The sequence below is a fragment of the Psammomys obesus genome, unplaced genomic scaffold (assembly GCF_907164565.1).
Source record: "Psammomys obesus unplaced genomic scaffold, mPsaObe1.curated_primary_1811, whole genome shotgun sequence".
In the NCBI taxonomy this organism is placed as follows: Eukaryota; Metazoa; Chordata; class Mammalia; order Rodentia; family Muridae; genus Psammomys; species Psammomys obesus.
Window position 1 is genome coordinate 40,015,008 of NW_026596051.1, and position 16,634 is coordinate 40,031,641.

The window sequence follows — 16,634 nt, forward strand, 5'->3', positions numbered from 1 at the left end:
AAGCTGTGTATCCTTAGAAGAACATGACAGAGAGCACCTTTTTGTGTCAGTTTGGCAGCAGCAGGATAGTGGCCACAAAAGAAATAAGTTAGGGTTTGTAAGAAGTCAGTACTTGTTATTAGGCTTAACCTATAACTTTTTCCTTAAATCTGCTTTTAAAGTCTATGCCCATGATCAAATGTCCTGGCTTACACTACTATATTCAGTTAAAATGTCAGACTTGTTAGTTTATTATGTGTAGCAGCGCCTGGTGTCCTTGGAGAATTACAGTTGCAAGCCTATTGATGGTCATCCTTCAAAATACCTACATTGGGCTCCATGGTGGCACTTGCCTTTATTCCCAGTGGGAAGTGGAGGCATGTGGATCTCTGATTTCTAGGTTACCTGATCTACAGAGCTAGCGCCAGGACAGCCAGGGCTATGCAGAGAAACTCTGTAAGAAAAAAGATACGAAAAACAAACAAACAAGAAACCTAGTTTGTTTACATTATTCTTGAGATTTATGATTTTTAAAGGAAAGAGAGTAGGAGCTAAGATTTTGGACATGGTTCTGTTGACACAGCCTGTGGATGGACACCATAGCAGCCTCTGCTGACTGGCCCTTTACATATTTCACCATCTCCCTTCCCCAGGTGTTGCTGCCATCACTACCTTTCCCTTCCTTCCCTTTCCTCATGGCAAGACGCATGGAAGAAGAGTGCTGTTAAGGCCTCTCCATTAACCAACAGGTATGGCGGTCCTCAGCTGCCCTCTCTGAGCTCTCCACTGCTGCTTTATCTATCTCTTTTACACATAGAAGACACCATGATCTTGACACGGAACTTGAAATTATGAAAGGATTGTTGGATCCTGTTTCTTGTTGCATTTCCCACTTGTGGCACATTACAGAATTTGCTCCAAAGTTGTAGAATTATCTTTTTTTTTTCTCTTGGATGTAGAATATAAAAGAATTACTGATACTGTTGTTAAAAAGGTGCTATGCTCAGTCAGTTGAAGAGAAATAATATTGTAATATTCATTATGTCATGTTCAGCATTCTATGAATACGTATTGATACAATAAGTTTAAAGCAGCAAAATAAAAATACTTTGTAGATTTTAATTCAAAATTCAGTCTAATTTACATTTTAGAAGACTTGTACAAAATGATCTCACATGGGTTAATAAAACTTAGATGTACTCCAGTTCACATATCTGAATTTATTTCAGAACTGCCACATTGATGTGAAAGCACAACACACGCTAATTACTATTGAAAAAAAACAAAAAAAACAAAAAAAAAAACTTTTGTTTTGTCTGCTCATCTGGTGGCATTTGAGGAAGATGGAAGAGACTGCTGTGTTCAAGCCCTCCCAAGACACCCTTAATGTATAGTATAACAGTGTGAAAGGATTTGGATCCGCAGGGCATAAGTCTAGGAGAGTCATGACTAACAAAACATCCAGCTCTTAGTCATGCAAGGGCAACACCCATCCTCTTGATTTCCTCTTCCACTGGGGGAACTCGTCCTTCTGGCTCCTGCAGGGGCTTGCTCTGGAGATCTAAGGCTCCTTCCTTACTGTGTCTTGTGACTCTCTGGCTTTTTGAGATATGTGAATAGAACACTACATTTGGGCTAGGAAGACTGATGGAAGATTCTTTAAAAAAACAAAACAAAACTGGAATGTTTGTAAGTGTGGCTGTGTGGGAAGAACTGCGTCTGCAGCCCTTAGAACAGAGCAACTCACTTTTGTTTATATGTCCTCAGCTGAAGGTCAAACATCATAAACACATTTTCCACAGTTTCTAGGTGTGTTGAAATGTCAGCAAACCTGGAAAGGCAATGACTCTCAGTCTAGACGGTTAATATTCATTATCACTGCTTGATTATTCTTCGGAATCCCTTATGCTCATGCTGCTATTCTTTATGTTTTAGTGGTTTTGGCCAGACTACAAACAATTCTCCTCCCACCACATCTTACTCTACAGAGTGAGTGCATGTCCATAGGGCCTGTTAGGAAAACATTCAATTACAGCCTTTGTAGAGGTGCGTAGGTCAGAATGTTGGCCTCTTTTCTCACAAATTTGTCTGCATAAATGTATTACTTCTAAAAATGTTTCTCTTCATGTGATAGGTAAGAACATGGAGAATTGGTGATATAAAAGTAGCCAAAGGCATTCAGGATTGTCTTAAGTTAGGTGAACCTCACTTATATCTGACTCATCCCATGTCATGTAGACACTCATTCTCAGTGACCTCTGACTTTCCAGAGAAGAGAAATTCACCTCTCCCATATTGCATCTTCAGTGTACATGTTGAGTGAATGTTTACAGGGTAGAAAGTATTTCTCCCACACATAAACATGAATTTTTCTCCTCACTTAAATCTATATATGTTACTGCCTCTTTTATATTCCTTGTAGCTTATGGTTTTTTGGGGGGGGGGCATTATTAATTTCTTAGATTACTCAATATAACTTTTCTAAAGGAAATAATTCATTTTATTCTTACAGATTTAAAATCTATAATTTTTAAGTGCATAAATTTATCACACACACAAAACTATTTGTTTCTATGTAATGATAGACACAAATCCAGCATTATTATATCTTATATGTAATGAAAGTTCAAAAAATGTGTTTTCTGAATTTGAAAACAGCAAATCACAAAAATTATATCTTATTTAATATGAAAATGCATACCAGTCTGAAAATAAACTTAAGGATATATATTTTAAAAAGACAGGAGACCTAAAATTTAAATTTAGAAGTTGAAGCAATATATATATATATATATATATATATATATATATATATATATATATATGGTAGAAAGAATCTTAAATTTTAAAAAGTTATTAAATTTAAAAGTTTTTTTAAATGAAGGAAATGTTCCCAGAAAATGAATATTGAACAAACTTTAAAATAATATGCAATAATATTGTTAGATAAAAATCGATGTGACCGGAAAAAAGAACATTACTTATGAGTTAGTGTTTCCTCTATTTAAAAGCCTCTGTGCTAAAATGGCTGGGATATATCTGAGCGTGCAATGATGCATCGATTTAAGAATATGATATTCCTAATGACTACTTTTGTGGAAACAGTACTTCTCAGTGTGTGACCAGGCCAAATGCATTAATTTTGAGCTATGCATTTTCAAAGAAAGAGGTTGTGCCAAAAGAACACAGTTGAATAAGACTGGATGGAGAAGTAAAGTCTATGTGAAAATATCTCACTTGACCACATTCTACCAATAATTCCAAAAAATGAATTCATCATTTTAGATTTCATGTTCTAGGTTTTTTTTTTTTGTTTTTGTTTTTGTTTTTGTTTTTTTTTTTTTTTATTACTCATGGAATTTTAAAGGTGATTAAATAGCTAGATCAGAGTCAGAGGTCAACAAATTCATTGTTCTATTATGGTTGCATACTCCACATCCATCTTTAATATCCTGTGTGCATGAATAATTTCAGTGACAGGACTATAAGGGGAAGCTTATTCTACTTTAGCATATTGTAGTTCTCCACTTTCTCCTTCCTTCCCTTTTTTCTTCCCTCCTTCTCTGAGTCCCTTCTCCCCCTCCCACCCTCACCCCCAATACATTTTTTGAGCTGAAATCTACCTTCCTTTACATTGTAATTGCTTATCAGTATTCCCTCTTTGGAAAAGGAAAACTATGTGCTACTTCTTTTTCAAATGGAAGTATTTTCAGATTTAAAATCAGATTGACGCGATGTTATAATGTCGGGATGTTTGTGGCTCTCTGTATGTTCTTAGCTGGTTTATAGCTCAGCCAGTTAATTTGTCCATTACTTGGCTGCAAATCTTTTTGGTGATCTTGTTTTTTCATTTTCTTTTGCAAATCAAAACGCTTTGTCATACAGCAAGAAATTCAGAATGAGGCACTCTTTTTGTACTAATATTTAATCTGTTTGAAGAATCTAGTAATTTTGCTGAAATATCTTCAGGCTTGAGAAAACAGTTTATAACTATGAAAGTGATCAGAATTTTGATATAAGAATGTAGGTCTGGACTGTAGGCAATAAGAATGCAAGTATAAAAGAGATTTGGCTTTAGAAACGAAAAGCAGTTTTGGAAGAACTTAGTCTTTATTAAAGTGAATCTTTACCCAAAGAAAAGCAAACGCAGCACTAAAATAGATAGTATTCTTAAGTTGAGAATAACACCAGTAGAGAAGAAAAAAAAATTGTTCAAATTATTGACTTAACTGATAATAACATGAGCTCATCTGTAACAATAATTTCACAGAGGTCAAACTAGAGCAAAATAGGAATAAAAAGCTGGGTATGGCATGAGCTGTCAAATCTGTATTAATAAAAGCTACTACAAAGTAAATTTTTCACTTATGCATACTCTTGTTTAATGCCAAATTGCTGTCAATGTCCCTTGGCGAGTTCTATTTATGACCAGATTACAACACACTCTCAGAGGCCCCTCACATCTAACTCTCAGTGAGTGCCGACACAGAATATATGGTCTTTCTGGAGCTGTGAAATTTAATTAATTTCCTGGCAGAGTACCGTTTTCATGCCACATGCTTTCGCCCTGACCCTGCTCAGGACTTCCATTTTCAAATGAGCTTTACATATTGTACACCTACATCATCTTAATGAAACCCTTCCACGTGGTAATTTCAGTGCTTGACTTAATTTTCTCAAAAGCGTCAGTGCTTATATAAATTCTCATTTTCTGATGTATTGCTAACTGTTGTTTGCTACATTGCTTGTGGATATTTGCATGCCTCCTTCCAATATTTGATATTCAGATCTCAAAGCACTACTCTTTAAGCATTACCTTAAATATGAGATTCTTTTCAAAAATCTATTTATTTAATCATTTGATTTATATCCTTGTTGTTTTAGGTGAACTTTACACTAACAACAACAACAGCAAAAAAACCTCTGTGTGGTTTGTCTCTCACTTTTATTGTTGGTACAAGCCATGTAGTGTATCTAATGTCTTCCACTTAGTATCATAAAGAGCAGTATGGAAAGAAGGTGCTATAGATTAATCACCCTTTCAAATTCTAACCTACTGCATAAGCCCATGTCTCTTGGACTACCTCGTCTTTAATACCATTTCTGGCTTTTTAAAAAAATACGGAAGATTAAAGGGGTTAGAAATTGGAGTTTTGCTGGATCATTGCCAATAAACTGACAGACATATGATTCATCCTCTGTAGCATGGAAAAACTAAGCTAGTTCAGAATGACTTCCAGTGAAAACGGAGGCGTTTGCTTTTCTTTCTAGAGCTGTACCCTTGAGAATGAGTCTGAGAACTTGCTTTAACTCAGTGGTGTGGACTCTTAAGATCATGTAATTCATTACCTCATATTGTCGAAAACTTGCCTCATATATTTTCTGAACACTGAAAAAGAAAAAAAAAGCTATAATTTTAAATTGTTGTATTTTCTTTTTGGATGTGTATACATGCATGAATGTGCATCGATATGCATTAATATATGAGTGTGTGGGTTATATATTTAGATGTTTGTGTTACCAGTTATTGGGGCAGCCTCACCTTGGGTGGACTATGTTAATGGGAAAATCAGAGTTCAGTCTTGGGGTTCTTAATATAAAAATTAAAAAAAAAAGCTAGAGGACAGTTTCATTAGAGTTCAGAAGAAAAACCCCAGGGCAGTCAAGCTGTAAATCTCAGAAGCTGCCAAAAAAGGAAGATGGAGAGCGGTACAGAGAAAATTATGCCATTTATAAACAGCCTCATGGCAGACAAGCGGCCACGTGCTGGGGACGAGGGCTATAAAAAAAGAGTAAAAGCCCTTAAAGTACCAGGGAAAGAATGCTTAGTCTCTGAACAAATGCAGAAATAAAGAGACAAGAGAGGAAAGGAAGAAGGAAACAGGAGTTTCTGCTTCAGGACCCAGAAATGTTGGCACACCTAACAGAAACCTGTGGGGGAATGTAACAACTGCACAGAGAATAGGGATTCCAGGGGGTGGGTGGAAACTGCTTTTCTGAAGTAAATAGATAATAAAGTCTGGCTTATAGCAAATCAGAATTCTGAGGGGTTGGTGCCTTTGCCAGGGAGACTGACTAGCTGAATTAGATTAACTCCTCATGAAGGAAAGAATGGCATGTGTCTACCCAGAAATCAAGTCTACTTTTTTGAACGGAGTGAGATAGGTTTTGGTAATGGACATCAATGCTATTGGGGAGAGAGAGAGAGAGGAGAGAGAGAGAAAGAGAGAGAGAGAGATTCTTCTGCTGAAAAATGTTTGAGCTCAGTTAATTATTCTCGGAAGAGAAGTACCACTAGGATACTTGCAGAACTTTGATAGAAGATAGATAAAAGAGTGAACTCAAACTTTGTTACTCTCTGTTCTACAACAAATGACTGTGGGATGACACAAGGGAAAAATAAATATCTTAATGTGCATATAAAATTAACTATAATGCTCTTAAAATGCTCATTGGAAACTGGTCCATGTAGTGGGGAGTTGGTGCTCATGCCTTTAATCCCAGTACTCAGCATTTGAGGCCAGCCTGGTCTACAGAGTGAGTACATTCCAGACCAGCCAGGGCTGCACAGAGAAACCCTGTCTTGGAAAAAAAAAAGAAAGAAAGAAAGAAAATAAAGAAGTAAAGAAAACTAGTCCATAAAATAGCCTCTGCTGTTGATTTTATAATGATGAGAACATTAAGCTCTAAGTTGCATAACAATATACCATTTTCCATTATTAACATTCTTGGATAGTAGAAAGTTATACATAATGAATTCCACGTCTAATGCCATATATCAACAGCCACATGGCAAACAACTAGCCATGTGCTGGGGACTAGGGTGTTAAAAGAATTAAACAAAACAAAACCTTTAGTACCAAAGTAAGACACAATACTAGCAATATTCTGTATTGTAGGTTAGTGCCATCATTTTCAAATGTTTCATTGGAACTGATGATTGCAAATTTGTAAAAATCTCTAAAAAGAAATGACTCCTTAGAGAATGCTATAATATTCCAGTGACATTTTACTCACTAGGTCTGTCACTGGCATTAGAAAGCCAGTAATTTTCTTGTGTGGACCTACTACTCACTTTGTTATCTATAGACTAGAGCTATTCCTCTACTATGATATAAATGATGATAATAAAAATTGCAACAGATGACTTACAAAAGTAATTTGTTTGATTATTTTCTAGTCATTAATGTATAAAATATAAACTATTCACAGAGAATCTTAATTTTTTTGCCTGGAAGAGATTATGAAAATTTTCTTCTTTGAAAACTAGCTGAGGAAGAAAAAGGAAGGAAGGAAGGAAGGGAAGGGAAGAAGGGATGAAGATAGAAATATTTTCCAAAGTCATTATCTTGTGAGAGAACTGTGAGACAATTTCCTCAGTCTTAGACTGGAGTAAATGTTACTGCAGTAGGATGCTGAAAAGTAAAGTTCCTACTTTTCATCTGACACTTTCTTTGCATCTCTGCGTGCCTACAGCGTGAATCAGCAGCGTGAAATGTGAAACAGATAAATATTTTTGTACACGAGAAACGAAACACAGCTAAGTTGCATGGCAAGCTGCTCTTCTGGAAGAACACAGAAGATGGTGGACTCTTAGCAAAGTTTGAAAAAGTAAAGATTCTTTGTAATCTACAAGCAACTTTTTTTTTCTCTAGATGTGAAACTTGTAAGAAAAAAAAGATGTCGCTCAACCTAGAATCATGAACTGCCTAATAAAGAACATTTTGCTGCCACTGTTTACCTCTGGTCACTTTGGAATGCCAGCCCCCTTCTCTTTGAGTTTATAGCAAACAAAACGGAGCCGGTTACCAAAGATTTCAAACAAACATTGAGCAGACATAGCCGTCATTATTTATGCTTGTCTGTCCCCTCTAATCAGCACAGCAGACATCGACTGAATAAACAGAACATCTTGTAAAGAAAACTGTTAGCACAGATGCATTAGCTGATTGTAGTAGGATATCAGCTAATTGAAGGGGAGGGTGAACATCCTTAGAGGAGAGTTCTGCACATTGTTCAGGTTTTAATGCTTTGTGTGTGTGTGTGTGTGTGTGTGTGTGTGTTCTTTATGAAGTATGCTATGTGAAGAGCCAGTGAGTTGAAGTAACAGACATAATGTAAGAAATTATTTTCAAAGCAACAAATAAATGGAGACTAAAGCTTGGTATTTTAACACTTTAAAGAAGATAGTAGAAAATTCAACAATAACAAAAGACAAGGCCAATCTATCTCTGCATTTATAGTAACCATAAGGAGGAGGCTGGGTAGGGTGATAGTTTTGGGAAGGTGTTTTAGACTACACTTTCCCCCAATAGAGCACAATAATTCTAATGACATTTTCTTATTTTTCAGTTGATTATCAAATAAAAATGATTGTATTGGGTATGTCTTTAAATATATGAATTACACAGGTTTTGTCAGTGTCTCATTTTATATAGCTATATGGTATCTTGTTCTAGTACACTGAAATACTGCCTTATCATATAAATTAAAGTAAAGGTAAATTGTAATAGATAGATAGATAGATAGATAGATAGATAGATAGATAGATAGATAAAATGTCAAAAACCTAAAATATAATGCAAGCTCTTTCTGAACACTCAGGTGGATGATTCTAGGTTAGGAGGTAATATCCACATGATTTGGCTTTAGGATAAGTGAGAGAAAGAATCAGGACTCAAGTAATTAGAATAGGTTTTGAGGCACTTAAAGTTAAGAAAATTCTAATTAGCTCTCAGAAGCTGACAACAGGAAGGGAGTCTTTGTGTGTGGGAGAAGAGAGAGGAGAAGGTAGAATAAAGCCAAGCAGAACAAATGACATGTGCGTGCAAAGAACAATAAAAGAAAGAGCTTAGAATGTTACAGAATAAGACAAGCAGCTGAAGGGGGAGCATAGAAAATTAGAAGTCCTGAGTGGGGAGAGAAAGCCATGGTGTCTCATATGGTTAAGTGGATTGATACACTGTCTAAAATACATAGCATAGTTATTCAGTGCTGTATGGCCATAAATCATATCAACTACACATCAAGCAGCTCTTTGGATTGCCTTCGAAGTTGACCGAATAGTGCTAATGCAATAGGACGGTATAAAAAACACCTAAGCGTATTTGTATGAATTTATGAACTTTAAAAATGTAAAGAGGAATCTCAAAAAATACTAAAGTATTTTATGTAATATTGTCCTTAATGAGTCCATTTTAGTGTGGGGAAGAGCATAGTGCATTTATCATAAATTATAATTTGCGTTTTGGGCAAAGCATTTTAAAATTCTAGTAATATTTTGACACAGTAAATTATTTGAACCTGAATTACAAAATGGTTTATCAATGAAATTACACTTTTTGGCCAGCACTATATAAAGTATATTACACTTAACCTTTTCCCTTTTAAGAAATTTTTAATATATCCCTAACTTAACTAACAAAAAGTAACTCATGTATTTCATACAAATGATCAGTTTTGAAGTTTTCATTAGAATGGAAAAATTCGAATTCTTTCCTTACTAATTAAAGAACATTTAAAAATAAAATTATTCATCTAGCAGTATTTGGCTCTGAGTCTCAGTATTTATTTTGAGGGGATGCTGGGTAGATCCTCTTAGAGGAAAACTCTGACAGGCTTCTGTCTGCAAGCTTAGCAGAGTATCATTCATAGTGTCAGGGGTTGGCACTCTCCCATGGGGCGGGTCCCTGGTTGGGCCAGGCATCAATTGGGCATTCCCTCAATGTCCGCTCTATCTTTATCCCTGTACATCTTAGAGGCAGGGTAAAATTTGGGTTGATGTTTTTGTGGGTGGGTTGGTATTCCTTGTCATTTGCTAGAAGACTAAGTCTATTTAGAGAATGTCCTCATCAATCTCTATGGGCTCTGCTACTAGCAGTCTCTGATTGAATCCCCCTCATACCCTCCCAGGAACCTTCCCTGACTTAGGTCTCCAGCTTGTCACAGAGATATTCTTACCTCAGTTTCTCTTTTCTCTTCAGGCTTTATCTCCTCTCTCCCTTGTTCTCCTTAGCATAGGGAGTCTTGGGGAATAGTAAAAGGAAAGAGAAAAGGGCCAGGAAGTAACAGGAGCTCCACAAGAAAATCAACCATGCCAACTAAGCAGGGCCCAGTGGGGTTTGCTGACAATGAAGCATCAACCGAGGACCATGCATGAACTAGACCTAGGCCACCTACAATGATGTAGCAGATGAACAGGTTAGGCTTCATGGGAGTCCTCTAGTAAGGGAAGTGGGGACTGTATCAGACAGGAACTCACTTGCTAGCTTTTAGATCACTTCCCCCTGGTGGCTGCCTTGAGAGGCCACAGGGGAAGAGGACATGTTCAGTCCTGATGCAACTTGATGAGCTGGGGTGGATGGGAAAGGGAGCTACTCTTTTCTGAGGAAAAGGGGGAAGAGGGTATGAAGAGAGAGTGGGACTGGGAAAGGAGGAGTAAAGAGGATACAAGGATGTAAAGTGAATATAATAAATAAATGAGAAAAAGAAAATTGTGAAGTGATGAAAAATGAAAGTAACTAACACACAATGAGCTATACTTTATACATAACTGTATTTCCTTATCGATTTAATTTTCATGCATATAATTCAACAGAACAATACACCTAAAAGAGAAGTCTTTCAAAACTGTGTGACTTTTTATTGTAATAAGAGGAGGCGTTTTCTTGAATTCATTACATGGCTCTCACAGCACTAGATACTGAGTCATGTGTACAATCTACTAGTGTTTCCAAAGATGAAAGTCAGGCATTTCACTTATGATTTAATATGCATTTAGCTTTTGCTTTCAATTAAAGTTTATTTATGAGATTTATTATGAGACTGTTTTTTTAAAATTTGCTGATAAATTGAGGGGTACTAAAAGGAGCAATTTATTGATAATGATGTTATTTATTTTTAAAGCCAAGTGTTTATTATAAATAACTGTGTGATTTCAAAGTGGTATGTGCTAAAAAGTATGCAATATAGACAGCACCATTACTCATTAAAATGATGAACTATTTTCTGGGTTTTCTTGAATCTTCTTGTTAGGGTTGTTAATTATTTTGTCTTATGTGATGACTTATAATTTTTTTTTAAGAAGAAGTATGTATAAAAACTGTAACCAGGTATTTGCTGCGTAGGAAAATTTGCTTTTGGGAAAAGAGAAATGATTAACCAGCAGCAATTGTAACAGTACCTATGCCATGACTAAGTCATATAGAAGCACCATTCCAGCAGTTGCATAGAATATTACCATGGTAATGTATAGATTACTTTCTTCCAATATATTCATGAAATCCTATCAATTGGCAATCTGCATAGATTGGTTTTGTTATTATTATTATTATGGCTCTTTGGTATTTATTTTGTTGATAGTTAAACTCAAGTGAAACCACAAGTGAATGTTATCTTGCATTTTATCTTAACTAGGTGACAACATTAGTTTGTGCATTTTCCCTATTTCAGTAAGTGATTGGTGTTTATTAGTCTCTCTATTTTGAATAAAAAATTGAGACCTTCCATTTTTTTTAACATGAGTTCTAAGTATAGAGTCATTAAGAGATGAAAGACTTAATGATTGAATAATTTCACAGGAAAGTAAAGTGCTTGGGTTGAATTTCCTTGTGTTCACTGTTGATGGAGATTCTATCCAATCTGTGTTCCATTTCCTGACTTGAAAATGGAATAAATAGTAGTCCACATTAAGCTTCCAATAATTTATGCACACATTATTTAAGTAGTGTGAAATGAAGTCCAAAACCAGGGGCATTTGATCCTTAACTACAAAAACATAAAAAAATAATAAAAGCAGTTCCCAAATGCATATTGGATATGTCTGCATCTAGGTAGAAAGAGCATAGGGATTGATGCAATAAAAATCAGATATTTAAAATGAAGTTGTAATTACATGGATCAGAAAGATATTTGGAGAAATAATTGTAAAACATAGTCATGCTAAATAGCACAATCACAATGACATCATGTATGACTGTTTATTTGGATAAAATAAGATGAAGGAAGGATAAAAATATGTACTCTCAAATAACTTTCATGTACAGAAAAGAATAAAAATATGAAAACTTAAGACATTAGTTAAGAGAGAATATAATTGAATCTTTCACATACGAGTTGGTCAAAGCGTTTTTGACTCTTTGCATCTAATTTTTTTTCAACATTTTCTTAGACATGATAGATGCATGTCAAACTTTTCCACTATCCATGTGAAGCTCAATTCAAGTGGTATAATTTTATTTTATGTAGAAAATAAAAGTGGGACAACAATGAGACAAAAAAAGTCTGCTGATTTTTTAAAATTAAAAATAGTTTTTAAAAAATAAATTTACATTGGATTTTTATTTGAATAGAGAATTAAAAAAAAAATTAAGGTTGATGCAACTAAATCATCTGTTAATGAGACATGTGACCTAAGGGGAAAAAAAGAAGATATAACTATTTCTTGACAATTTAACTCACATCTTGACATTGAAATGTTTGTTGATCCATAGGTCTCCTGAGATAGCTTTTCTCACAAATACTCTTTTACAAAATGAATACAATTACGTCTCATTTCTGAGATGGGAACATTTGTAAAATTCTATTTTATTGACATTACTCTTTTAAAGTAAGAAGTTTCAGTTATTATCTTAATAAAATTAATTAAATAGGCTTACAAAAGCACAATAGGATTATGGCAACCAGTCATACAGTTCAAAGCAAATAAAAACCTATAGGGGAATTCTACTTTACAAACCTTATTGGTGAGGCGTTTTTAAATTAATCTATATATGTCATCACTTTAATGTTTAACCTGCACATTATATAAAAAGTTGTGATGTATGTATCTGTATATTTATGTGTACCTGAAGATACTCACCCATTTTTGGTGTTCCTGATTGAAGGTAGAAAGAATCTAGTAATCATTTTATATTAGTGAAATACATATTTACATCTAAGACTTCAGCGACAGACTTGAATGCATATTACTATATTTCTCTTGCTGTTTTTTCCCCAGTTTTCTCTACTTGGGGGGACTTGGCAAGAGCTTGACTAGGCTACCACCAGCAGTAGCCATCTTGTAGAAGAAGGTATGTACCATCACAGTTCAAATAAGTCAAGCCACTCCTTGTCCTACAATTTCATCATGTATCTGCCATGAGAAGATAAGAATATACTTTCAGGATGAAAACAGAGTGGACATGTTCTTGACAAGTACAAAGAAACTACTGAAACTGTTGTGGGCCCCGAAACTGCTGGTAACCAATAATGCTTCATTGTTTGGGGCATGAATCTACTTCATCAGAAACAATACATCTAACAATTAAAGCAATCTATTTTCTTAAGCCTTTTGAGTATTCATATTGAAATCTGGTGATACACAACACACATACACTTTCTGTATATCATCTCACTTATAATGCTACCTGGTATAGTTTACTCCTTACAAAACCGTGCACTTTACAGAAATGCAGTTACTAGTCTTAACTGACAGAAAATGAAACCACTGATTAATGCCTTTATGCCTCGTGTTGCTTGACAGACAAAAGCTGGATGCTTCCGTCGCCTTTTCATAGCACTTGGAATGAGTGCATAGCCCTGTGCTTCTCACACTTAATGGGTAACAGTCCTTACTACATGCTTGTTCTAGTCTGTGACTTGCCAAATTGGAGTAGAAAGAGGAAGAAACAGCATGAGACAGCTCACAACCCTCCTTTATTATTTCCAAAACATTCTTTTTTAGTTGAAGAACATTCTGACATTGTAAATCCTTCTGAACGTGGGGAATGAGTCTTAGTTCAGGAGATCTATCTGAGCCTTGCAGATTGTGACTGTATCAGAGGTGCCGTGTTTTTACTTAGATGAACTGTTCCCCTCCATTTCACAAATAGACTAGACTTAGAGTCCATGAATTTTCCATATCTATTTTCTTTATGCTTCTCTAGAAGGCACATGTATGTGGGCTTTGAAAACTATCCTGTCTTCTACTAACACTAAATTATCTGAACACTGCATTGTCACAGGAACAGTGTGTTCTGAAGCTACTCTATGGACAGGTGTTTGTTTTCACTGTGGAATGTCTAATTTGTGGCAAGAAATTGACAGATGATTTGTTCTTAGGAGTAGTAATTAATATTTTTTGAGAGCTTACCGCACTTTGTTTTCCTTATTTACGCATGTAAGGGCCTTCAACGGAATGGGATACATTTCTGGTCTTTTAGTTTGATAGAAGCAGCAGGCATGCTGAATCAGAGCTTTAGAGGCAAAGTTAACAACAGTATTAGACATTTGTGTTTGAATGACTGACGTGAACTTCCATGCTGGCAATTTATAGTCCTTTATCTTTTCATTTTATAGATGAACTACTTAGATCCATGATTTATTCTACTTCTTTTTTAAACACTTTTCTAATTATTCTCATTTATTTATTTTATTCACTCTACATCCTTGTAGCCCCTTTCCTTGTCCCCTCCCAGACTTTTTCTCTTTGCCCCTCTCCTTTTCCTCAGAAAAAGGTAGCTCCCTTTCTAATCCACCCCAGCTCATTAAGTTGCATCAGGACTGAACATGTCTTCTTCCCCTTTGGCCTCTCAAGGCAGCTGCCAGGGGAAAGTGATCTAAAAATTAGGAAGTGCGTCCCTTTCCAATGCAGTCCCCAGTTCCTTTACTAGAGGACCCTCTTGAAGCCTAAGCTGCACATCTGCTCCATCTTTGTAGGGGCCTAGGTCCAGTTCATACATGGTCCTTGGTTGATGCTTCCATCTCAGCAAACCCTCTGGGCTCCGCTTAGTTGTCTCTGTTGTTTTACTTGTGGAGCTCCTGTTACTTCCTGGTCCTTTTCTCGTTCCTCTCATTATTTCCCAAGACTCCCTACTCATTGACCAATGTTTGGCTGTGAGTTTTAGCATCTTTTTGAGGTTCTGGTGAGTCGAGCATCACAGAGGACATCTATGACAGGCTCCTGTCTGGAGGCTTAGCAGAGGATCATTTATAGTGTCAGGGGCTGGCATTCACTTTTCTTAAATTTTTGAGATTATTATATAATCAGATCATTTCCTTCTTCTCTTTTCCCTCTCCAGACTTACCCTTATACTCTTCCTTTATCTCTTTCAAGATCATGGCCTCATTTTTTTCAATATATATATATATATATATATATATATTTAAAATATGTATATTGAATAATTGAATATATATTGAATAATATATATTCTAAAATACATAATACAGTTTGCTTAGTCTATATAATATTACTTGTATGTATGTTTTCAGGCTAGACCATTTGGTATTTGATAACCAATTTGTATGCCATTCCTTAAGAAAAACTATTTCTCCCATCTTCAGGATCCATTATTCGGTACAGTTCTTTGTGCAGTGTTGAGACCTTGTGGTCTTCCCCCAGCCAAGTTAGAATGACTACTAATGTTGTCTCTGTTCAGCTTAGGTTTAGGCAGTCATATCTGTGAGACCTTACGGGTGTAGCTTCTGACTTTCCTAGGAGAAAAACATGGAGAAAAATTCTTGCAGCAAACTCCCTGATGCTCTTGATCTTGCAAGCTCACTGCCTCCTCTTCCTCAATGTTCTCTGAGTCTCAGGTGCAGTTATTTTGTAGAAATAGCAGTTGGGACTGCTTCCACTGCTCTGCATTTTGAATGGCTGTGGTTAATGATTTGCTTAATAATAGTAAGTGCCCAGAAAAGTGCTTTCCATTCCTTTGCTGAAGATCCGCTTCGTGCAAAAGTGATGGAATCCACAGTGTTACTGATAAGAACTTTGCTTGAGTGCTTATCTATCTTTAATTCATATATATGCTTGTATATCTTTGTACAAAGGACTTGGATGGCGCTTTTAAGTCCATAAAAAATGTATATTAGTTTACCTCCTGTTGCTTTAAATTTAGCAGTTGTTCATTGTAGTTGTTTTATATTCAAACATGATTCTCAAAATTTGCTTTGTATTTATCAGTAATCTTTAAAATACATTCATTTTTACTGTAAGTGTATGCAATTAATATGAAATAATAAAATGTAACTATTTTCTTCAATTTATATTCATATGTATCAAGCCTAACTCAAAACTGGGAGATAAAGTATTTTGCATTAATGAAATAATGCAAATCTATTAATTCAATAATTTATATTTTCACAACTATAATTATATGGTATATTTTAAATTAACAAACATGAAATTTGTTTCTTCCATTTTCTTACAAATTGCAGTGAGTTGTTAATATGCTTTTTGATCACTTCCTCCTGATGGGACCTCCCTACCAGGCCACAGGGAAGAAGAGGAACTCAGTTCTTAGATAAAGAGATGAACTGGGTAGGAGGCCTCCCCTATTCTGAGGAACCGGAAAGAGGTGACGCAGGAGGGAGGGTGGGGTTGGGAGGAGGAGAGAGAGGGGATCTATGAAGGAAATGTAAACTGAATTGATTAATAAAGAAAAAATCTTGAGTAGAAAGTTGTTCAGTTTCCATGCATGTGTAGGCTTTTTGTTATTTCTGTTGTTGTTGAGGTGTAGTTTTAGACTATGGTGGTCTGATATGATACAAGGGACTATTTCGAACTTCTTGTATCTGTTGAGGCTTGCTTTGTGCCTGACTATACAGTCAGTTTTGGAGACGGTTCCATGAGGTGCTGAGAAGATATATATACTCTTTTGTGTTTGGGTGAA

The 16,634-nt window shown here is 35.6% G+C and overlaps 1 protein-coding gene across 5 annotated transcripts in view; it reads left to right on the plus strand.

Moving 5' to 3' along the window:
* Positions 1–16,634, plus strand: part of Pcdh7 (protocadherin 7) — a 452,776-nt gene that overhangs the window by 234,908 nt on the left and 201,234 nt on the right. Inside the window, exon 3 of one of the 5 annotated variants that reach the window (XM_055623864.1) lies at positions 633–728. The exons of 3 other annotated variants lie outside the window; for them this stretch is intronic. In XM_055623864.1, coding sequence (XP_055479839.1) covers positions 633–721 — 89 coding nt within the window. In that variant the 3' untranslated portion in view covers positions 722–728. Of the gene's footprint in view, positions 1–632; positions 729–7,455; positions 7,506–16,634 lie in introns of those variants that run through there. One more of the 5 variants, XM_055623865.1, reaches the window with a different exon arrangement.